This window comes from Giraffa tippelskirchi, chromosome 1, assembly GCF_054371585.1.
Source record: "Giraffa tippelskirchi isolate mGirTip1 chromosome 1, T2T-mGirTip1v1.2.pri, whole genome shotgun sequence".
Taxonomy (NCBI): domain Eukaryota; kingdom Metazoa; phylum Chordata; class Mammalia; order Artiodactyla; family Giraffidae; genus Giraffa; species Giraffa tippelskirchi.
The window spans coordinates 104490975-104515504 of record NC_137275.1 but is presented as its reverse complement, the minus strand read 5'-3'; the positions used below and the strand labels follow the sequence as shown (position 1 = coordinate 104515504).

The 24530-nt window shown below is 43.8% G+C and overlaps 2 protein-coding genes and 1 long non-coding RNA gene across 4 annotated transcripts in view; 1 reads left to right on the top strand and 2 right to left on the bottom strand.

The window, feature by feature from the left end:
* The window catches only part of LOC145505423 (uncharacterized), a 122080-nt gene that overhangs the window by 2246 nt on the left and 95304 nt on the right, over positions 1-24530 (bottom strand). The window lies entirely within an intron of this gene.
* Positions 17563-23958, bottom strand: LOC145505640 (uncharacterized). 2 transcript variants are annotated; one of them, XR_014053172.1, is made up of 4 exons: positions 23907-23958; positions 20301-20840; positions 17971-18286; positions 17563-17687 (listed from the first exon to the last, which is right to left on the bottom strand). It is a non-coding gene; the product is annotated as an uncharacterized LOC145505640 (long non-coding RNA). The 2 variants fall into 2 exon arrangements; XR_014053171.1 differs by lacking the exons at positions 17563-17687; positions 17971-18286 and having other exon boundaries at positions 20289-20840.
* Positions 22986-24530, top strand: part of LOC145504830 (neurotrypsin-like) — a 74946-nt gene continuing 73401 nt past the window's right edge. Inside the window, 1 exon segment of the mRNA XM_081486163.1 lies at positions 22986-23755. Within this exon segment, the coding sequence (XP_081342289.1) occupies positions 23263-23755 (493 nt within the window). The 5' untranslated portion in view covers positions 22986-23262.

Below are 24530 nucleotides of genomic sequence, written 5' to 3'. Positions count from 1 at the left end.
TACAATCACACCACACATAGTTTATTATTCAAACCTCAAAGAGGTTTGAATTTTTCATTTTCAATCTTCAATTTTTTCATTCAAAAAGCTGAAATTACACATTTCATTTCATTTGTGTGAAAAGTTATACTTGAATCAATTAATTTTATACAAAATCTTCTATTTCTCTTTGTCAAAATACCCACTGAATGCCTAATTAAAAGATGCAATAGCTTTCTTCATCTTTTAATATATTGATATTTTACACTACCCTTTTTCATGATAGCAAAAAGTTAATGACCTAATTAAAGATTAGAGGAGGTTATAATAACAAAGAATATAGGTAATTTCATTGTTTTTCTTATGGTTGATATTAATAATGATAATATTAATAGAGAAGAGCATAAATAAAAGGTACACTAACAATCTAGTAGCCTAATGACTTGAGACAGACAATTAGGCTCCAATCCATCAAGGAAGATGAGCAGACCTCCAGGGTGAGTAGGTGTTTTGTAGAGAGGGAGAGCCTGGACTCTGTCCTTCTCTTTGCCACACAAGCGAAGATGAGAAACAGATCCAAGCTTCTTTGAACATTTTTCCTCCTGTTTTTCCCTCTATTCTATTCCTGAAGGGAATATTTTTGAGGTGGTATGTCCATTATACACATAACAGATTCCAAAAGAGGGATCTTTTTTTTTTTTTTTTTTTTAAATGGTAGAGCAGGTAAGGGAATGAGGAAAACACAGACGGGGCAGGGAGAGAGCAACTGCATGCAGATTGAGTAAGCCGTGGAGAGAAACTATCACTGAAACGGGTGTGGGAAGAGACAAAGAGAGCCTTCCGGGGGGAAAATGGCTGAAAAGCTGAGAGAACAATCGGGAATGTAGACGTTTAGAAATCACCATAGGAAATCTAAAGCCTCAAGTGGATCATTTTACTTTTTTGCCCCCAAAACGGTGCTCAAGTCGCTTTTTCATTCAGTTCTCGAGAGCTGGGAGAAGTCCTTGGCCACAGACCCAGCAGAATGTGAGCTGCTCAACAAGCTCCTCATCAGAAGCACCAGTCTCAACCTGTTGACTCTCCTTCACCTCTTACCTGGTCTAGAATTTTAACCTCTCCTCTCATTCCTGTGGGTGACACACCGAAGTGGATGGTTATCTTAAAAAGCTATTATAATTAAGACTCCTGGAGGTGGAGAAGAGGCCCTGAGGGTTCTTTTAGTCCAGCACAAAGGAATGTATCAAATCAATGGCTGGCAAACACTCAGGATCTGATACTGTCCATAACCCTGGAGAAAGGCATGGCAACCTACTCAGTATTCTTGCCTGGAGAATCCCATGGACAGAGGTGCCTGGTGGGCTACAGTCCATGGGGTCACAAAGAGTCAGACACTACTGAAGTGATTTAGGGGGCGCACACCGTCCATAAGGCAGTGTTTGTGATAGGAGACTTGCAGAGAGAGGAGAGCCTGCAGTCTTAAGGCTGTATTCCCAAAGCCACCTTCTGGGTATGAAGGTATGAACAGCTGGAAAGTGCCAGATCTAGGAAAGCAGGTCCTGGAATCCCACTCAGGAGGTACACTGCTACAGACGGTGCTCAAAATGAAGAATATGGGAAAGCAAGAAGTACCAAATTTATTTATTTCTTTTTATCTATTGCATATAGGGTTTAACTTGGTTTGATATCAGTTAACAACCATTCTGGAATGGGTCTGGGTTGGACTCCTCACTGTCTGGAGCAGGCTGGTATGAAAAGGGGGGGATTACACTAGAATGTATTGTCTCGAAGAGGCTGGTGGCACTCTTGAGAATACTGAGCAATATTTTGGGGCTAATGCCTGAGCTCCAGATGGCCCAGTGATAAAGAATCATCTGCCAATGCAGGAGACGCAAGATATACAGATTCAATCCCTGGGTTGGGGAGATGCCCTGGGGTGGAAATGGCAACCCACTCCAGTATTCTTGCTTGGAAAATCCCATGGACATAGGAGCCTGGGTGGCTACATCCATGGCATTGCAAAGAGTCGAACATGGCTAAGGGACTAAGCATGCGCACGAACACACACACACACACACACACACACACACACTCACTCACTTATTCACCAAAATGTCTCTCAGAACTGAATGAGGTCAAAACTGATTGATTCTAACCTAAATCCAGGTTAATCATTCAGAGGAGTGGACTAGCCACTGAAACTTAGGGCAGAGTCGTGAGGAATTCTATTAATAACAGGTAGCCTCGTACTTTTAAAATGAGGACTGCTGTTTTAAACGACATTGTGGGCTAGAGTTGTCTCGAAGGATATTTATAGGAGAAAAAAACGGACCTTGATTAATTGGTGAGATTAAATAGGTGGCTCCAAATAGGAAAAGGAGTACGTCAAGGCTGTATATTGTCACCCTGCTTATTTAACTTATATGCAGAGTACATCATGAGAAACACTGGGCTGGAAGAAACACAAGCTGGAATCAAGATTGCCGGGAGAAATATCAATTAACCTCAGATATACGGATGACACCACCCTTATGGCAGAAAGGGAAGAAGAACTAAAGAGCCTCTTGATGAAAGTGAAAGAGGAGAGTGAAAAAGTTGGCTTAAAGCTCAACGTTCAGAAAACTAAGATCATGGCATCTGGTCCCATCACTTCATGGGAAATAGATGGGGAAACGGTGGAAACAGTGGCAGACTTTTTTGGGGGGGCTCCAAAATCACTGCTGATGGTGATTGCAGCCATGAAATTAAAAGACGCTTACTCCTTGGAAGGAAGGTTATGGCCAACCTTGATAGCATATTTAAAAGCAGAGACATTACTTTGCCAACAAAAGTCTGTCTAGTCAAGGCTATGGTTTTTCCAGTGGTCATGTGTGGATGTGAGAGTTGGACGGTGAAGAAAGCTGAGCACCGCAGAATTGATGCTTTTGAACTGTGGTGTTAGAGAAGACTCTTGAGAGTCCCTTGGACTGCAAGGAGATCCAATCAATCCATCCTAAAGGAGATCAGTCCTGGGTGTTCATTGGAAGGACTGATGTTGAAGCTGAAACTCCAATACTTTGGCCACCTCATGCGAAGAGTTGACTCATTGGAAAAGACCCTAATGCTGGGTAGGATTGGGGGCAGGAGGAGAAGGGGACGACAGAGGATGAGATGGTTGGATGGCATCACCGACTCGATGGACATAGGTTTGGGTAGACTCTGGGAGTTGGTGATGGACAGAGAGGCCTGGTGTGCTGCACTTCATGGGGTCGCAAAGAGTCAGACACGACTGAGCGACTGAACTGAACTGAACTGAAGTAGATGGAGAAGAGGATGAAGACAGTCATTGATTCATTCACTTATTTCTTCAAGAAATTATTCATGAAGCCTCTATGGGAACTGTGCTACACACCAGGGATTTTGTGGAGAGCAGAAGTGACAGGTTCCTGCCCTAATGGCGCTTACCTTCCTGAGTGTGGAGTCAGACAACAAACACAGTTAAAGACAAAGATCACTTCAGACAGCAGTAGGTGCTGTCAAGGAAGGAGAACAGTTCAATGGGATGGCGAGTGACCTGGGGGAAGGGTGATGATGAGTTTTTAGCTAGAGGGTGCAGATTTGGAGACTACCTGGAAAGGTGGTATCTGATTGAGACCCAAGAGTTGAAGTGTGGCTCTGTGAAGACCCAGAGAAGGGCATTCTTTGAAGAGGGAGTAGCAAGTATGAGAGGCCTGAAATATCAGCGAACTTGATACAGTGGGGGAAGAAATCAGCAACAACAAAAGCAATGAAAAGGAAGGTGGCCAAAGAAAGTAAACAAAGCACAAAAAGTCCAAGACAAAGTTCGCAGGCTAGGCCACATGGAGTTTCTTTAACTGTAAAGAGAATTTAAAGGGAAGATTAAAGTAGAAGCTAATTCTGATCCAGAGAAGATTCAGGAAGATCAGACAGAATCCATTAAAACAGCATTTTTGAGGATGTAGAGAAAAGAGGGCAACCCTGGGTGTAGCGCCCCTATAATAGTGAAGACAAGAGCTAAAACCTGGGTGATACTCAATGTCAGCAAGCTTTGGTTTACAAACATGTGCTCCAGAAAGAAAGGTAAAAAAAAACCCTTGCTGTGGCTACAGCAGTAGGTAAGGAACCCCAGGGATCAACCCAGACTACAGTGTTACAGTCACCACAGCTGGTATTCTAATTCAAGAGGAAGAGGGAAATGACTACCACTGATACCTTCATTAAACAAGAACAACAAACTTACATAGATAAAATTTAATGGCCTAAATATCTTAGATTTTTAATAAAGTAAAAAAAGTTAAAATTCCTGTGTGAGAACCCAAAAGAGTATCAGTGCATAATTTAGTCCTTAGAGGTAATATCTTACTTGTTTTATGTTTCAAAGGCTTACCAACACTTTAATTTGGTCTGAACTCCTTTGTCTACCAATTTAAAAGGCAAAGGAAGTTCAGTTCTTTCCCAAAGAAGCTGAGGTTTTAATTAACGACACATTATTTACCAGATTTCAGAGCCACAAATGCACACTGGGTAAGGGTTTTGGTTTTTTTTTGAAAGGTTAGCATGTTCTCAAGGATGTGTAGCAGCCTTCCCTGACTGTTCTGTTTTAGTCTGGATTGTAAAACTGCATCTTGACTCAACATGCTTTGGTAGGAAAAAACTGTTAGTTCTTCAATAATATTGAACAAAGGATGAGGTTAGAAAAAGGGGGAAAAAACAAAACAGAAAACGTACCATCTGTTCAGTGGTCATGAAGTAGCCAGCACAGCATTTTTCTTATTCCTGCACAACATCACTCTGAGGTGGTGCTGACACCTCCAGATGCAACTCGAAGAGAAACTAGCAAAGATCTGAGTTGTTAAACGGCTGGGGAGAATTTGATATAACGCCCTATGGTTGACAGTCTGTGTGCTATCCACCAGGCTACACAGCATCCCCTTATTTAGAGATTTGTAACAGAGATGATAAAAGTTTGTTTACTGACATTAAGAAAAATTAATAAATGCAACTGAATGATCACGTTAATTGTAATACCACCCTTTTCTGATGGAAAAGTCACCTATTAAAAATTGGCTAAGGATACAGGTACCTTGGCAAAAGGAAAACAGGGCAGCAGAGCATGAGATGGTTAGATAGCATCACTGACTCAATGAACATGAACTTGAACAAATGCTGGGGGACAGTGGAGGACAGGGGAGCCTGGTATGCTGCAGTCCATGGGGGTCAAAAAGTCAGACACAACTTAGCAACTGAACAACAACACAGGTACCTTTGGGCTTCCCTGATGGCTAAGTGGAAAAGAATCTGCTTGCCAGTGCAGGAGATGGAGGTTTGATCCCTTGGTAGGAAAGACCCGGAAAGGAGAAAATGGCAACCCACTCCAGTATTCTTGCCTAGACAAGCCCATGACGGAGGAGTCCATGGGGCTCACAAAAGAGTCAGGCACAACTTAGCGACTAAATAACAACAACAGATACCTCTCATGGAGTCGCTATGATGCAGAAGGCCTGGAGAAAGGAGGGAGAAGGTAAGAACAGCCTGCATGGGAGCCTAGGAAGATTATCCACCAGAGTTTGAGGAAAGGGAATTCTTTCAATTTCTTTCAGTCAGTTAGTTCAGTCACTCAGCTGTGTCTGACTCTTTGCCACCCCATGGACGCACCCCATGGACACCACGGCATGCAACATGCCAGGCCTCTCTGTCCATCACCAACACCTGGAGCTTGCTCAAACTTATGTCCACTGAGTCAGTGATCCCATCCAACCATCTCGTCCTCTGTCGTCCCTGTCTCCTCCTGCCTTCAATCTTTCCCAGCAACAGAGTCTTTTCAAATGAGTCCGTTCTTCACATCAGGTGACCAAAATATTGGAGTTTCAGCTTCAGCATCAGTCCTTCCAATGAATACTAAGGACTGATTTCCTTTAGGATGGACTGGTTGGATCTCCTTACAGTCCAAGGGACTCTCAAGAGTCTTCTCCAACACCATAGTTCAAAGGCATCAATTCTTTGGTGCTCAGCTTTCTTTAGAGTCCAACTCTCACATCCATACATGACTACTGGAAAAACCATAGCTTTGATGAGAAGGACATTTGTTGGTAAAGTAATGTCTCTGCTTTTTAATACGCTCTCTAGGTTGGACAAAGCTTTTCTTCCAAGAAGAAAGCGTCTTTTTATTTCATGGCTGCAGTCACCATCTGCAGTGATTTTGGAGCCCCCCAAAATAAAATCTCTCACTGTTTCCATTGTTTCCCCATCTATGTGCCATGAAGTGATGGGCCTGGATGCCATGAACTTAGTTTTCTGAATGTTGAGTTTTAAGCCAAAGTTTTCACTCTCCTTTTCACTTTCATCAAGAGGTTCTTTAGTTCTTCACTTTCTACCACAAGGGTGGTATCGTCTGTGTATCTGAGGTTGTTGATACTTATCCTGGCAATCTTGATTCCAGCTTGTGCTTCATCCAGCCCAGCATTTCTCATGATGTACTCTGCATATAAGTTAAATAAGCAGGGTGACGAAATACAGCCTTGACATACTCCTTTCCCAATTTGGAACCAGTCTGTTGTCCCACGTCAATTCTAACTGTTGCTTCCTGACCTGCATACAGATTTCTCAGGAGGCAGGTAAGATGTCCTGGTATTCCCATCTCTTGTAGAATTTTCCACAGTTTGCTGTGTTCCACACAACCAAAGGCTTTGATGTAGTCAATAAAGCAGAAGTAGATGTTTTTCTGGAACTCTCTTGCTTTTTCCGTATCCAGTGGATGTTGGCAATTTGATCTCTGGTTCCTCTGCCTTTTCTAAATCCAGTTTGAACATCTGGAAGTTCATGGTTCGTGTACTGTTGAAGCCTGGCTTGGAGAATTTTGAGCATTACTTTGCTAGCATGTGAGATGAGTGCAATTATGTGGTAGTTTGAACATTCTTTGGCATTGCCTTTCTTTGGGATTGGAAAAAAAACTGACATTTTCCAGTCCTGTGGCCACTGCTGAGTTTTCCAAGTTTGTTGGCATATTGAGTGCAGCACTTTCACAGCATCATCTTTTAGGATTTGAAATAGCTCAACTGGAATTCTATCACCTCCACCAGCTTTGTTCGTAGTGATGCTTCCTAAGGCCCACTTGACTTCGCATTCCAGGATGTCTGGCTCTAGGTGAGTGATCACACCATAGTGGTTATCTGGGTCATGTGTATAATTTTATGTGTAATTCTTCTGTGTATTGTTGCCACCTCTTCTTAATATTTTCTGCTTCTGTTAGGTCCATACCATTTCTGTCCTTTATTGTGCCCATCTTTGCATGAAATTTTCCCTTGGTATCCCTAATTTTCTTGAAGAGATCTCTAGTCTTTCCCATCTATTGTTTTCCTCTATTTCTTTGCATTGATCACTGAGGAAGGCTTTCTTATCTCTTCTTACTACTCTTTGGAACTCTGCATTCAAATGAGTATATATTTCCCTTTTCTCCTTTGCCTTTAGCTTCTCTTCTTTTCACAGCTATTTGTAAGGCCTCCTCAGACAACCATTTTGCCTTTTTGCATTTCTTTTCCTTGGGGATGGTCTTGATCCCTGCCTCCTGTATAATGTTATGAACCTCTGTCCATAGTTCTTTAGGCACTCGACCAGATCTAATCTCTTGAATCTGTTTCTCACTTCCACTGTATAATCATAAGGCATTTGATTTAGGTCATACCTGAATGGCCCAGTGGTTTTCCCTACTTTCTTCATTTTACGTCTGAATTTTGCAATAAGGGGTTCATGATCTGAGCCACAGTCAGCTTCCAGTCTTGTTTTTGCTGACTGTATAGAGCTTCTCCTTCTTCAGCTGCAAAGAATATAATCCATCTGATTTCGGTCTTGACCATGTGGTGATGTCCACGTGTAGAGTCTTCTCTTGTGTTGTTGGAAGAGGGTGCTTGCTATGACCAGTGCATTCTCTTGGCAAAAGTCTATTAGCCTTTGCCCTTCTTCAATTTGTACTCCAAGGCCAAATTTGCCTGTTACTCCAGGTATCTCTTGATTTCCTACTTTTGTATTCCAGTCCCCTATAATGATAAGGACATCTCTTTTGGGTGTTAGCTCTAGAAGGTCTTGTAAGTCTTCATAGAACCGTTCAACTTCGGCTTCTTCAGCGTTACTGGTCGGGGCATAGACTTAGATTACTGTGATATTGAATGGTTTGCCTTGGAAACGAACAGAAATCATTCTGTCGTTTTTGAGATTGCATCCAAGTACTGCATTTCGGACTCTTGTTGACTATGAGGGCTACTCCATTTCTTCTAAGGGATTCTTGTCCACAGTAGTAGATATAACGGTTATCTGAGTTAAATTCACCCATTCCAGTCCATTTTAGTTTGCTGATTCCTAAAATGCTGATGTTCACTCTTGCCATCTCCTGTTTGACCACCTCCAATTTACCTTGATTCATGAACCTAACATTCCAGGTTCTTACGCAATATTGTTCTTTACAGCATCGGACCTTGCTTCCATCACCAGTCACATCCACAACTGGGTGGTGTTGTTGTTTTGGCTCCATCTCTTCATTCTTTCTGGAGTTATTTCTCCACTGATCTCCAGTAGCATATTGGGCACCTACCAACCTGGAGAGTTCATCTTTCAGTGTCCTATCTTTTTGCCTTTTCATACTGTTCATGGGGCTCTCAAGGCAAGAATACTGAAGTGGTTTGCCATTCCCTTCTCCAATGGACCAGATTTTGTCAGAACTCTCCACCATGACCCATCCATCTTGAATGGCCCTACCCGGCAAGGCTCATAGTTTCATTGAATTAGACAAGGCTGTGGTCCGTGAGGTCAGATTGGTTAGTTTTCTTTGATTGTGGTTTTCATTCTGTCTGCCCTCTGATGGTTAAGGATAAGAGGCTTATAGAAGCTTCCTGATGGGAGAGACTGACTGAGGCAGAAACTGGGTCTTGTTTTGATGGGCGGGACCATGTTCAGTAAATCTTTAATCCAATATTCTGTTGATGGGTGGGGCTGTGTTCCCTCCCTCTTGTTTGACTTGAGGCCAAACTATGGTGGAGGTAATGAAGATATTGGTGACCTCCTGCAAAAAGTCCCCTGCAAGCACTGCTTCAGTCAGTGCCCCTGACCCTGCAGCAGGCCACTGCTGACCCATATCTCTGCCAGAGACTCCTGGACACTCACAGGCAAGTCTGGGTCAGTCTCCTGTGGGGTCACTGCTCCTTTCTTCTGGGTCTTGGTGCATACAAGTTTCTGTTTGTGCCCTCCAAGAGCCTGTGTCCCCAGTCCTGTGTAAGTTCTAGTAGTTCTATGGTGGGATTAATGGTGACCTCCTTCATGAGGGCTTATGCCATACCCAGGTCTGCTGCATCCAGAGCCCCTGCCCCTGCGGCAGGCCACTGCTGACCTGTACCTTTGCAGGAGACACTCAAACACTCATAGGCAGGTCTGACTCAGTCTCTGTGGGGTCTCCTGGTGCACACAAGGTTTTGTTTGAGCCCTCCGGGCGTCTCTGGTAGGTATGGCATTTGATTCTAAATGCAATTTCGCCTTTCCTATTGTCTTGTTGGTGCTTCTCCTTTGCCCTTGGATGTGGGGTATCTTTTTTTGGCGGGATCCAACATTCTCCTGTCGACAGTTGTTCAGCAGCGAGGTGTAAGTTTGGAGTTCTCACAGGAGAAGATGAGCGCACGTTCTTCTACTCCGCCACCTTTCAGAAACCAATTCCTTTGGCCTGTTATTATACTAGTCAAGAAATCACGCAGAAGCCTAGGGTGAGCTCCTTAAAATTTCCAGAAACCAGCAATCTGTTTTGTCTTTCTTTACAGCAAAATAAATAGAGAAGTGTAGGAGTTCTTTCAGGTAACATTTAGGTTTATGGATCAGTATTTTTGCTTGGAAGAAGACTACTGTGCTTGCTCTTAAGCATTGACCACTTGAAACCAGAGTGCCTAATGTTAACCTGGCTCCTGGGCAGGCTGAGTCTAACTGTTAGTGAACCCGTGACTTCTGTAAACCACGTCCAAACTTCCTTCTTACCTCGATCTCAGAAGACAGTCTGATGGCCTGATCTGGGGCCAAAGTCAACAAAGTAGTACAGAAAAGCCCTGTTCTTTTTCATTGCACCTCCCCTGATCCTAAGATGTCCTATTCTGTACTTATTTTTTAATACCAATAATTTTGGCCATAATATTAATAGCCATCATTTATCCAGAACCTACTGTATGCCAGGTATTATGTTGTTATTGCATTAATTTAATCATCACCAAGGAGTGTCCTTGAAGTAAGTATTAGTGTTGTCAGTCACTCAGTCATGTCCAACTCTTTGTGACCCCATGGACCATAACCCACCAGGCTCCTCCGTCCATGGAATTTTCCAGGCAAGAATACTGGAGTGCGTTGCCATTTTCTTCTCCAGGGGATCTTCCCAACCCAGTGATCGAACCTGAGTCTCCTGCATAGGTAGGCGGATTCTTTACCACTGAGCCACCAGGGAAGCCCTGTTTTTAAAGTAAGCAACCGTAAAAATTCTCAACTCCTACGGAATCACTTAGATTTAGGAATAGTCAAGTTTATAGAATAAGAGTTTATCTTTGAAATACAGATATTCCTCGACTGCCAACAGAGATTCCTCGACTTACCATGGGGTTATATCCCGATAAATGTAAGTTGAATATATTGTGTGTTGAAAATGCATTGAATACACCTAACCTACTGAACATCAGAGCTTCGCCTCATTCACCTTAAACATGGTCAGAACAGTTACATTAGCCCACAGTTGGGCAAAACCATCTACACAAAGTTTAATTTATAATAAAGTGTTGACTAGCTCATGTATATGAATATTGTACTGAAAGTCAAAAACAGAATGGCTATGTGGAGACAGAATGGTTATTAACGTATGTTGGTTGTTTACTGTCGTGATCGTGAAGGCAGCTGCTCCTACTAAGTATCATGAGATTATACCATGTAACGCTAGCCTGAAAAAAAGATCAAGCTTCACAATCTGAAGTATGATTTCTACTGAATGCATATCGCACTACCATTAAGTTAAAAAATCATTAAGTTGAATCACTATAAGTCAGGGACCATCTACAGCAGCATCGTTAATACCATATCTTTCTTCTTTAAATACAGCAATGTTATTAATAACATTTCTTTTTTAACTTTATAACTTCCTGAAATATTGGATCCATTTACTTGTTTTTCCTGAACATTGTATATGTTCATTTTTGCTGATTTATATAGAACAACTTCTTTTTCATTCAGTATCATTCTTAAGATTGTTTAATATCCTGCAACTTCATGAGACCTGTGGACTAGAGTGAAGTTTATAAAAACTGAAATCGCAGCATTCTCCAGTATTTGCAAAATAGGAGGAGGGATACAGTGTGGTTGTGTGAGTTCCATGATTGATTTTGCACTTGTATGATGGGCTTCCCTGGTGGCTCAGATGGTAAAGAATCTGCCTACAATGTGGGAGACCTAGGTTCGATCCCTGGGTTGGAAAGATCCCCTGGAGGAGGGCATGGCAACTGACTCCAGTATTCTTCCTGGAGAATCCCCATGGACAGAGGAGCCTGGCGGGCTACAGTCCATGGAGTTGCAAAGAGTCGGACACAACTGAGCAACAAAGCATATGATTTACTCTGATCACCAAAAACATTTAAAAAAATTGTCATTGCTTCAAATTCATCTCCAGATGCTTAAAAATTATTTGGTCACAGTCCCTCTAGAATTGCTAATCCAATCTATCATCTAAGGGCATGAAAAAGAAAATATAATGGGAAGATACATATTTGTAGCAAAATAAAATGTTCTAAATAAAGTCAGTTTCTTTGTTTTTATTAACATTTTCCATAAAAACTCTTTTAACTTGCAGGGAAAAAACTCTGCATTTCACTGCCTTCTGTGCATTTAACTCTAGGCAACCATCTCACAAAGGTAAACAACTAACCATCAAGAGAACTAGATAAGAGACTAGGGTCAGTGAAAATATTTATTGAGAAGCTTATACTAAGTAACGAGGATCCAGAAATGAATAAGATCCAGTACCTCACTCAATAGCTTACATAAGCCCAGCACAAATCCATCCAACAACTTGAGAAAAATTCATTATGAAAAATAATGTATTTTTAAGTGCTCACTTGGATTCCACTAAATGTGCCCTCTGTGCTTTCTTTGTAAATCTTTATCAAAAATATTTTGAAAATAAAAGAATATAGAAAATTATGAAGTATAAAATCAGAACTTTCAAACACTATTATGTATCACAATCAAGAACCAAAATTATGTCATTATTTATAGTCTTAAAACTAATGCTATTGCTCAGATTTTTGTGTTGATTTCCAGCGTTGGAGCATTTTGAAACTCTTCAAGAGATTGATTTCTTAACAGATTTCTTCTTTCTGCCTTCATTATTTTATGCCCTGTTGAGCTAGTTAAGTTCCAAAGGTTAATATTATTCAAAGTTATTGTTGAGTCTCTGAAATAATTTACCTAAAACATTTCTGAAGACAAACAGTCCACAAGACATAAGCATTACATTAATAGCTGTTCTTTTACAGAACAAAACCTTGTTAGTTAACATTTCTTATTTCAGGTTCCTAGATGGAACCCAGAAACATCCATGAAGTTGCCTTTGCTCGGGCCCAGGAGTCAGCTCCAACACAACTGATACTGTGTGCCTAGTATTGTTTTTCTTGTTGACTGACTGACTGTATTTCATTTTCCTAATGACCATGGGATAGCAAAGAACATTTCGTCATATGTAGAGACTTTTAACACTGGATAGAGGTTTTCTAAGCCTTCTAAAAATAAAGACTAGTCTAGAGTAGCGTCATATTTTTAATGCCCCGAGTTTATTACACAACTCAGTTATAAATACTGCCAATGAATCTCTGTTTCAAAACTGTTATCTTTCAGTCTCCAAATGAGGGCAAACTGTACTTCACAATGTAACTGTTTTATGGAAGGGGGAGAAAAGAAATTCTTTCTGATTTCAGCTCCACGAGCATATTTTGTCTCTAGTTCTTATAGCAGTGTTATGCAAGAGTGTGAGCCTTTTTAATGCTTTGGGGTTTTTGGTTTGAGGGTGTGTAGGAAGGCAACAGCAATGTGTGAAGCTTAAATTTCTTGGACAAGAAACTTCACTGTATTACAAAATTCTGGGAGTTGTGGCGAATACAATTTAACTGAGAAGTTTTGTGATCTCCTCATCAAATTGTTATTGCTGTTGTTGATCAGTCACTAAGTTGTGTTTGCCTCTTTGCAACTCCATGGACTGTAGCCCACCAGGCCCCTCTGTCCATGGATTTCCCAGGCAAGAATACTGGAGTGGATTGTTATTTTCTTCTCCAGGGGAGCTTGCCAACCCAGGGATCAAATCTGTTGTGGTCTCCTGCTTGGCAGGCATAGTCTTCACCACTGAGGCAACTGAGAAGTGCTCTCATCAAATTAAACCAGGGTTATTTTCGTTTCATGTTTCTTTTTCTTTATCAGTATCTTAGGGACAGCCTTACATGTGGTACAATTGCAGGAGGCTTCCTCCTTATCCAAATTCCTGCTCTCCTGGGACTCAGTTCAGGGGATGCCTGAAAGCCCATAATCCTTTGTCCATTCCATGCATTCTTTTGTCCCTGTTACAATGTTAATATCTCCACACTGGTTGATACATTAAGTCTTATCAGGCAGCTGGTACACTTTGGGAGTCTTTTACTAGGAGTTTGGAGCCCTGAATTCATTGATAAAATCTTTTGGTTTTTTTCCCCTTGCAGACAGATAAAAAACAAGACTGAGTTAGCTTATAATGTAGAGTGGAAGATGTAATTCTAGGGATATTAAGACACCTTTGCTTACAGCTGACCCTATGTTTCACTGAAGTGATTGTTTAATTGACAATGCACTTCCAAGATATTTAGCATTGGGAAAATTCATGTAGTCACACAGCAAGTAAGTATCTGTCTAAATTCCCTGTCTGGGACTTCTCTGGTGGTCCAGTGGTTAGGAATCTGCCTTGCAATGCAGGGTACACGGGTTCGAACCCTGGTTGGGTAATGAAGATCTTACATGCTGCGGGACAACCCGGCCTGTGGGCACAACTAGACAGTCCAGGCTCTGCAACAATCTGGCACAATGTAACAAAGATCCCGTCCGTGTGCCGCACCTAGGATGTGATGCAGCCAAATAAATAAGTACTTTATAAATTCCAAAATATATATATAAATTTCCTGCATAGAACAGTTTTGCAGAATGCAACTATAGTAGCCAGTCGCAAAGAGTGCCCCCCTGCAGTCCCCACCCCCTGGAACTCACACCCCTCCTGCACCGTAGCACAGTTAGTTTACTCTGTGAGCAATAGGATATGGCAGAATTGACAGTGTATCAGTTGTAAGATTAGGTCATAAGAATCTTCGTGATTTCTGTCTTGGTCACGCTCTTGCTCTTTTGGATCACTGGCCCCGGTGGAAGCCAATGCCTTATTGTGAATGGCCTGATGAGAATTCCATGTGCTGAGGAACTAAGCCCTTCAGCCAACAGCCTGTGAGTGATCTGGGAAGCAATTTCTCTAGTGCAGCCAGGCCTTCAGATAACTGCAGTCCCATCACCAATTGGACTGCAGCTTCGTAAGACGTCTTAAGCCGGAAACACCCAGTTCGGCCACTCGCAAGTTCGTGACTCCTAGAAACTCTGTGAGATAATAAATGCTTATTGTTTTAAACCACTAAATTGTGGGACAAAACACTATCATGTCACTGTAGACATTTATCATGTGTCTCCAGAATCCATAGGCTAAAATATCTGTGAAATATCATAATTTAGCATGAAGCTGCTGCCAGATAAAAAAGTATAAACCAGGTATAGTAAACTCAAATGCTTACAAAGTCCAGGCAGGTAGGACCCATGGTGAATTGAGGACCGTTCCCTAAGTCTAAGGATGGAAATAGCCATAGACATTTGTCACTGTGTGGGAACTAGGGTTGTGATAGTGCCAGAGCTCTTGATTTTTTCAACTTGTAGTATACATTAGCTGATCTCTTCCCAAGTTCCCACATAATTAGTCCAAGCTAATCACAGCTCAGTCTATCCTTTCAGTCAATGATTGTTGCAGCAACAGGTGTGCATGCATGCTCAGTTGTGTCTGACTCTATGTGACCACATGGACTGCAGCCTTCCTGCCACCTCTGTCCATGGGATTCTCCAGGCAAGAATACTGGAGTGGGTTGCCATTTCCTTCTCCAGGGGATCTTCCTGACCCAGGGATCAAACTCGTGCCTCCTGCATCTCTTGCACTGGCAGGTGGATTCTTTACCACTGAGCCACCAGGGAAGCCACAGGTGCAGGCATGTGGCCCAGGAATGGCCTACAAAGTGTCAGGGGAAATCCTTGGAAGCCTCTGGGGAAAGATTATTTTGCTCCTGAAAAGGGGCACAGAAAGAACAAATCTCTTTTCTTCTTCTGGACATGACCTCTATCTAGATGTAATGTTTTGTTCCTTGTTGGCAGTCTGAAGATGAAGCCAACACTCAGATAGCCAAACAGAGAGATGAAGAGCCTGCCACCTCAAAGGTGTGGTTAGGCACCGAAACAATCAACCTGGATTGCTTGGTACTTCCTACTGAATGGGATCATATAATCCTTGAAAATACCTGACTTTAAGCCAATTTGAGTTGAAGTGTCTTTTACTTGCAGTCAAAAGCTTTCTAACATGCACACATACAAGGCTGGTAATCCATAATTTCATGGATGAGCTACTGATTTTAAATAATACATAAAGTTCAATTATTAAAATAACATTTCACTAAACAAAATATATCTAGATGGCATGTCCATTTTGGTGGTGGCTAGTTTGTGGTCTCTGTTGTAGACACTACACTATCATATTATAAAAAAGCATTAAAAGCTCATTTGCATTTTATTTGAGGATCTCATTTGCTCACTGTTCATTGGGTGACATTTTTAAAAACTTGACTTAAAATTTTTAGAGCAGTTTTAGGTTTACAGCAAAACTGAGGGGGAAGGTACACAGATTTTCATATATCCTCTTCATCACTCATGCATAGCTTCCTCCATTATCAACATCCCCCACCAGAGTGACATATTTGCTACAACTGATGAACCTACACTGATACATGATAATCGTCCGAAGTCCATGGTTTATATTACAGTTTACTCTTGGTGGTATACATTCCATGTGTTTGGACAAATGTATAATGACGTGGATGCATTATTATAGTACCGTATGAAGTATTTTTGCTGCTCTAAAAATTCTCCATGCTCTGCCTGTTCATTGCTGCCCCAACACCTCAACCACTAGCAGCCACTAATCTTTTTACTGTCTCAACAGTTTTGTCTTTTCCAGAATGTCAAATAGTTGAACTCGTATAGTATATAGTCTTTTCAGATTGGCTTCTTTCACTTAGTAATATGCTTTTAAGATCCTTCCACATCTTTCATGCTGAGTAATTCTTTTCAGTGCCAAATAATACTCCATCGCCTATTGGCTTCATGTAAGGACCAATCACTATAGAATGCATAATTCTTTGCATTGGGGATTTTACAATGAAAACAAGTCTGGAACAATGTGATTGTGACTGTAGAAATTCTGTGTGTACGGCATGCCAGGCTAACCCATATTTCAACAGCAGAATTTGATTAGGGAAGATTTCATAGTTTGAACAGGGTTTTAATGGCTATGGGGAATTCTGTCAGACAGACAAAAGTTTAAGAGTAAACTCAAAACAAACAAACAAACAAACAAAAAAGAGTAAACTCAAATACAAGAGTGACTGTGTTTATTGTGTAACAACCACATATTATGCAGCTATGGAAAAGTTAATGTAATCATAGTGTGGTATGTGGAATAAGAGTGACTTTTTTCCATTGAAATCTGCAATGGGTAAATAATATCTGAGGTATTGTTTTTAATTCTATGAGTTGCCATTTACTGCCATATTTGTCCTGATAATTGTCTTTACATACTTAAATGATAGTCATGTGCTCACTGTCCAGACCTTAATATACTGTTTCTAATTCTTGCAGCTTCGTAAAATAGAGTTATCTCCATATTACAAACAGGGAAACTCTATTTTCGAAGAGGTTAGCAGTGATTGATGGATGAGTGGGGAGCCAGGACCCTTAAATCCTATCTCCACTCCCACCCTCTCCCATCCTCAGGCAATGAGTTCCCCGGAGGACGTTGATGCATAGGATACAAGCCGGGCAAATGCAGACTTTTACAATTAGCTGAGGCTTTGATCCCAAACCCCAAAGTAGTTTCCTAGTAGTAGTGGAAGTGTTGGTCACTTAGTCGTATCCAACTCTTCATGACTTCAACTCTTTGTGGCTCCTCTGTCCATGGAATTATCCAGGCAGGAATACTGGAGTGGGTTGCCATTCTCTTCTCCAGGAGATCTTCCTGACCCAGAGATAGAACCCAGGTACCCTGCATTGCAGGCAGATTGTTTACCATCTGAGCCACCAGGTAGGCAAACAACTAAACAGCTAAACTGCTTCTCTCCCTCTCTTTCAACCTCAACCCAGGTCCAAATCTCAACTTTATGGTCCCTAAGATTCCAGTGATGAAGTAGGGAAAACAGTAAGCAAAAGGAGGGAAAATAGGACATTGAACATTTATTCTTATACAGACTCATACCTCCCACAATAATACTATTAAGGGAGTCCAGTAATGCGAATCAATTGCCGTTCTTGGATCTGCACACTCCAAATGGGGAGATCTCTTTCTTGAACGTGAAAGAAGTTGGGGAGAAAAGATTCTTTAATACCACTGCCCCCCCCGGAGGCCAGGAAACTAATAAATTTAATAGGGATTTGAACCCAGGTCTGCTGGACTCTAAATCAGTAGGAGTATAACCAGCATCATAGCTGGATAAAGTAGGTTTCCACCTGGAGGCAACTTGTGGCTTAGTAGATGGGAAGATTTTCCTAACAATTTGGATTTTCTAGAGACAGAGTGAGCTAGCTTCCAAGTAGAAATTTCCCCCACCCATAGTTTTTAAAAAATACCTGGAAGTCTACTTGTTAGGAAATTCTAGAAAGGTTTCCTGCATTTGACAGAGTTGGGGCTCTAAGTCCTTTTCAACACGGAGATTCTGTGCTTCCCAGATCACCGGCAAACAGTTCTAGCCAGGTTTTTCTTTCTATCTGTTTACTCCTTTTACAAGTGACCACAGCTCACTTGCAACTGAGAGATTTGAAAACTACTCATTATCCTCAGGCAGACGGCTCAGGAAAAGAGTTTTAACTCAAAATATCTAGTGATGGGTTGACCAGAAAGTTCATTCGGGTTTGTCCGTAGTGCCTTGGCTTTCAGGGACCAAACCTGTGGGGATGAGGAGAGAGAAAACCCATCAGACAGGACTAGTGTTCAGGGGAGTGAAGCTAGGGTGGCTGCATATTTGTCTTCCATCTTAGAGGGGAGATGCTGGGGGGCAGCAAGGGACAGGGGCGTGGTAGGGAGGGGATTTTCTGCTTTGTGGAGGCAGGTTTTCACAGAGTGACTTACTCTGAGGAGTTAAAACTCAAAGGCAGTTACTGAGGCTAATCTACCGCATTATAGTTGGCACTTTCTGAGTGCTCTGCTCATCAGTTTATAGGCATTATCTCAGTTACCTCCCCCCATCAGATCTATCTTGGAAACATGATTACTATCCCTTTTTTGAAGATGCTGAGCCTTTGACTTAGGAAACTAAGGGAACTTGCTTAAGATATTTCAAGGCCAAAATAACATTTTTTCTTTTGGGGGGGCGCAGGGGTAAAGAAACCTCCTGCCAATGTAGGAGATGCTGGTTTGACCCCTGGTTCGGGAAGATCTCCTGGAGAGAGAAATGGCAACCCACTCCAGTATTCTTGCCTGGGAAATCCTATGGACAGAGGAGCCTGGCAGGCTACAGTCCATAGGGTCACAAAAGAGTCAGACATGACTTAGCAACAAAACAACAATGAAAATCTATACATTTACATCTATATTCTTCATATACCCTATGTATAATTTGAGTAAGCCTGAAAATGAACCTACAGAATTAATTTCCAGGTAGGGATTACACCAAGGTTAGATGAACTTTCTAAAATAAATGGAAACAAAAAAGTATTCTGTTTTATAAAATTCTATTTAAAACAATAAGGAAAATAGAGATCAAATGCCTCTTAAAAGCATTATGAATACAATGAGTCAAGCAGAGCCCCTTTGGCCAAACCACTGTGCCATTCATTTAGCAATTCATTACTTGTTTTCTGGACCTTTCTTTTATTTTCCAGAACTTTTAACTAAATACTATATGTTCTTTTGTTGTATCCACCCCCCCTTGACCAAAGGCCTGATGATGTCTTATAATTTTAAATCTTCCACAGTCCCTAGACATGGACTTATGTTATTGATATTATTTAATATATTTTTGCTTTTATGTGAAAGAACAATGCCCAGTGTTTCTTTTTTAACAATATTTTTGCACTTGGAATTGTTCAAGTAAATACTGCATTTTGCTTTTCCAAATACAGGCAGTACCCAAACTGTACATGGAACTTATCCAAGTTATTTGGTGTATTGGTTTTAGAACTCTGTATATTCAGTCCATTATGTAGGTAAAGCATAATGATCCCCTAAACGACCATAAAACCAAATGTCCCTATATAACACAGTTGCCACAGTAAAGTGCAGGTATGCACATGTATTCAATACTCGCGCCCGGCTCCACCCCCAAGGCTGCACCTCCTCCCTGCTGTGAGGTGGGCAGGGAGACACCCCTCTTCACTTCCCTTTTTAGGTTTTTGGCTGGGAGGCTGGGGATAGTTGAGCTCTTGAGCCTTTGTCACCCAGGTTGCTTGATGGAACTGGAGGTTACAGAGGTGACAAGAGAGACTGGGGGACCTCATGGGGCTTTTGAAGGGTTGTGCTGGGAAATGCCTGCCAAGTGTCATCTGTTTCATTCTGTTCCTTCTCCTGGCTCCTTTAGCGCTGCTGAAGGGATTGGAAAGCAGAGAAAGCATCCACAGTGGGCTTCTTGCAGCTGTAACACGATGGAGCTGCCGCCCCCTTTCCTTTGGCTTTGCTGTGTGTGACAGGGTGAGGAGCGGCTGAGGAGCGGTGGCTAGGTGGTGGTTCTCCGGGGTGGAGGGAGGCTTCTCCCCCAGCCCCCAACACAGGCAGTGTAATGTGACAGAGGCAGGAGGGAGAAACGCAAATCAGGGAAGGGGAATCCATTCCATCGGATGGGGAATTGGAAATCCTAAACATCTGCATGTTGGTAGCAGCCAGGAGGAATGAAGGAAGAGAGGGAAGGAAGAGATTAGCAGGAGGGCGGAGTAATACATAAAGAGCAGGTCTGTTTAAGTCATACTTTCCCTGTAAAATAGAGGACAAAACCCAAATCGAGGCCCTTGACTTCACAGTCCAATTACAGACATGCTGTTTTATCATCTCGGAAAGGGTACGCTTTAAAATGGAGGCGATTACATCCAGATGTGGAATTTTCTGTGGATAACTCCACTTCGTATGAATCAGCTTCATAACTTGTTAACTGTTAAGTAGACCTTGGAAAATTGTCAGTTCCTCTTAGGTGTAAAACGGGCTGGAGAAGAGGCCACACCAGGGTCCCTATTCTTGGGAGCTCAGTTCCAACCATCTTCTCTTCTACTCACTTCTTTCTTGTTATTTTCCTCTCTCCAAGGTGCATAGGTACACTGGGACCAGGTCTGCCTCCAGACTCTCAGCAAGTGTGAAAGCCCTGGGTGTAGGAGCCATGCAGAGAAAGGAGAGAAGCAGGGCTAAGCGGGCCGATCAGAATCCCAGGGCGAGCCTTTCTTGGACCATCATGTGAGTGGCAGAAGGTGGAGACTCAGTTTTGAAGAAAAGGGGTGATTCCTTTTAGAACTGTCACCTATTATAGACAAAGAATCTATGATTTGTCGGAATCTACTTTGGCCACCTCATGCGAAGTGTTGACTCATTGGAAAAGACCCTGATGCTGGGAAGGATTGGGGGCAGGAGGAGAAGGGGACGACAGAGGATGAGATGGCTGGATGGCATCACTGACTCGATGGACATGAGTTTGGGTAAACTCTGGGAGTTGGTGATGGACAGGGAGGCCTGGCGTGCTGCGGTTCATGGGGTTGCAAAGAGTCGGACACGACTGAGCGACTGAACTGACTAAACTGTGATTCTTCCCTGATGGTCCAGTGGCTCAGACTCCGTGCTCCCACTGTAGGGGCCTGGGTTCAATCCCTGGTCAGGGAACTAGAGCCCATGTGCTACAACCAAGACCCAGCACAGACAAATAAATAAAAATAAAGAAGTAATTAAAAAAATAAAGTGTACAAATCAATGGTTAAGTAAAAAAAAAAAGAAAAAATCTGTGATTGGTGAATTCTGCTGACCTCTACTAAAATAAGTAAATCAACTTCCCCCAAATATGTATTTTAACTTTACTCTTCTTCGCCAAGTACAGTTTTAACTATGCTTTTGGAATCAGAAAAGTGTAAGTTTAAAAAAAATGAAACAGTGGGTAAAAGCATCTGGAGCAAAAACATCTTGAATAAAGATTTAATAAACACATTCCTGGATGCCTAATATTGTTCATTTGTCCACTTCTCTAAGTAAAAATCAGATATTTCATTAACAGGGGTGAAAAATTAAGAAAACAGTAATATGATTCAGAATGGTTAAACTAAGATTATTTGAGTTGGGGGTAGGAAATTAATTCAGTTTCTAACTGAAACTAGGTTTTAACAATAAACATTTAATGTTCAAGTTTTCTTCAGAGGAGTGTACGATGGGATTCCCAGGTGGCTCCGCACTAAAGAATCTGCCTGCGATGCACGAGACTCCGGTTGGATCCCTGGGTCAGGAAGATCCCCTGCAGAAGAAAACGGCAACCCACTCCAGGGTTCTAGCCTGAGAAAACCCATGGGCAGAGGAGCCTGGTGGGCTACAAAAGAGTCATGGGGTCATAAAAGAGTAGCGACTAAACAACAGTATACTGTGGGGCAGCCGGTCTCCCCTACACTTCAACACGATTATGCCAGGATGTAAAACATTACCTTTTTTATTGGCCTTCCTTGTTTCTTGTTTAACTTCCGTGGCATAGTCAGGAACAACTGAAGGGGGAAATCCCTAAAACATCCAGCTTCAGGGATTTTTAAAAAGATTCTAAACCAACTTTTTTTTTTTCTGGCCGGGGAAGTGGGGCAGTGCAAATCGGGGGAGCTGTTGAAAAGGCTTTCCTAAGGTCGAGCCAACAGCTATAGAGTTGCCGGTGGACAGAGTCCACTGTGGAGAGGCAAATGAGTAGGCTTAACTCAAGTCCCATGCTCGGCCAAAACGAGGCAGGTGTTAGAGGGATGGGCTTTTTGGATAGGATGGAGACCCGGACGGATGAAATCTTCTCTGGCTAGAAAGGAAATTTGGTATTAAGAGGGCTTCACTGAATCCCAATAATAACCAAACAACTGGTGTTGTTCAGGGCACCGGGTGGAGAGTGGGTGGCAGGAAGTAGAAAGGCTCGACCTGCTTTCCCTGGGTCGGTTCAGGAATTTAATTTCAGCAAATGTTTATTGGAGCCTAATAAGTGTGGCCCGCGGTTTTAAGTTTTAAGCACTGGGAGATAAAGGAAACGAAATGTGGTCTTGTCCTTGAGGAGCTCACAGCTCAGGAAAATGGCTTCGGCATTCCAAGTGGGCTTTGATAGCTTTTACCCCGGGACTTCAAGGGACTAAACCCATCCACACTTATAAATATTTCAAAACATAGGAAATGAAGCGCGGCAAAGGGGTGGAGGAGAGGTGGGCTGCAGGGGCTGGTGGCAGGTTTGGCAGCCGCCAGACGGAAAGGCTGTGGTGGTGTCGGCTGCTGGCAAAGAGCAGCCAAGACCGTCCCCCGCGTGGGCACCCTCGGACTTGGCTCAGGCACCCCGAGGCCGCCGGGGTGCCAGCGAGCTGGTCTGGCCCGGCCCGGCGCGCTGACAGCGGGAGCCCGGCAAGGACAGGGCGGAGCCCGGCTCCGGGGCGAGACCGCGCGCCTGTGCCCGCCGCCAGAGGGCAGAGTCCCCGGGTCGGCGCCTTCTCTTGGCCGGTCCTCTCTACGAGCCAGGGCTCCGCGGAGCGCACGCCTTCCCCGCCCGGGACCGCTCCCGAGCGCAGCGAGCAGGGGCGCGGCAGCGGGCCCCGCGGCGGGAGGCGGTCCGCGCGCGGGAGGGCGGGAGGGGGCTGGAGCGGGGGTTCCGGGGACGCGCAGCGCCTCCCCCGCCTCCCCTTCAGAAGCGGCGGAGCCGGGGAGCATGGACCAGACGCCGCGGCTCCGGCACCATGAAGCTCCCCCACTTCGCGGTGGCTCTGATTCTCGGGGCGCTCCCCGGCGTGGTCAGCTTTGATTCGGTCCTCGGTTATCCGCTCCACCACCGCTATCACCATGCGCCCTCTCGGGGTCCCCAGGACCCTTATTACCTTGCCACTCAGCGGCGGCCACAGAAGACGCCCCCGCCGCCCCCTCTCCCGCGCGTCCTGCACCCCCCTCCGGCGCTCCGCGCTTCGCGCGCGCACGGCCTCCGCATGACCCGGCCGCCTCCCGGGGACTGCCCCGCCGGGGCGCCCGGGGCCAACGTGACAGACTCCGGCGCTCCTTGTCTGCGCTGGGCAGACGTGCCGCCGTTCCTCGCGCTGTCGCCCCCGGCGGGCTGGGCGCAACTGCGAGGGCAGCGCCACAACTTTTGCCGGAGTCCGGACGGCGCGGGCAGACCCTGGTGCTTCTACGGGGACGCCCGCGGCAAGGTGGACTGGGGCTACTGCGACTGCAGACGGGGTGAGTGGCCGCGGAGCGGCGGCGACCGGGGCCCGGCGGGGAGCCCGCCTGGGTGGGCGAGCGCGTTAGGTGCTCCTGGAGGAGAAAGTGAGAGCGGGTGGGGTTGCGGGTTTGCCTCGCTCTGTGTGAAGGTGGACGGCCACGGACTTACCGTCCAAGTACCTTGGCACCGTGACTGTGAACTAGCGAGGCGCGCTTTGTGTGCGGTTACCTGGGGTGACAGTCTCAATGGAGGGTGGTGCACTCTCGGGCTCCTGGGTGACGGCTTGTCTCCGGGCTGCGGGCTTGTCTCCAGCCACTGTGATGTGTGTGGGGGGAGGGGAAGGAGATGTGTGCGCGCGCGCTTGGCGTGGATGTGTGTTTTCTGCATCAGCTTTGCCTTGAGAATGGTGCCGTATTTACGTAGAAGTGGCAAAGTAAAAGAGAAGATAGTTTCTAATTACCTGTTTTGGAAAGGGAAATATTAAATCTAATATGACAATCAATTACCACACCCCCCCGCTCAATTTCTGCCCGCAGTTGACATGTATTTGAAAAGGTTTTTGCAAACTTTCTGGGCCCAAATGTGACTTGTCAAATGATGTTCATGTTCTGGGGCACAGCGTGGTAAATATCAGTGAGTGGAGAAGAAAGGCAAAAGATAGGAACAGTAACTATTCTAGGGAAGAAGCAACTTGATATAGTCAAGTGCTGTTTTCAAGAATGCCAGTATTCAACTGTATATGTTATTTGTGGAAAACCGGAATTAGTTGGTAAAGAGATAAAGTTGGTAAGA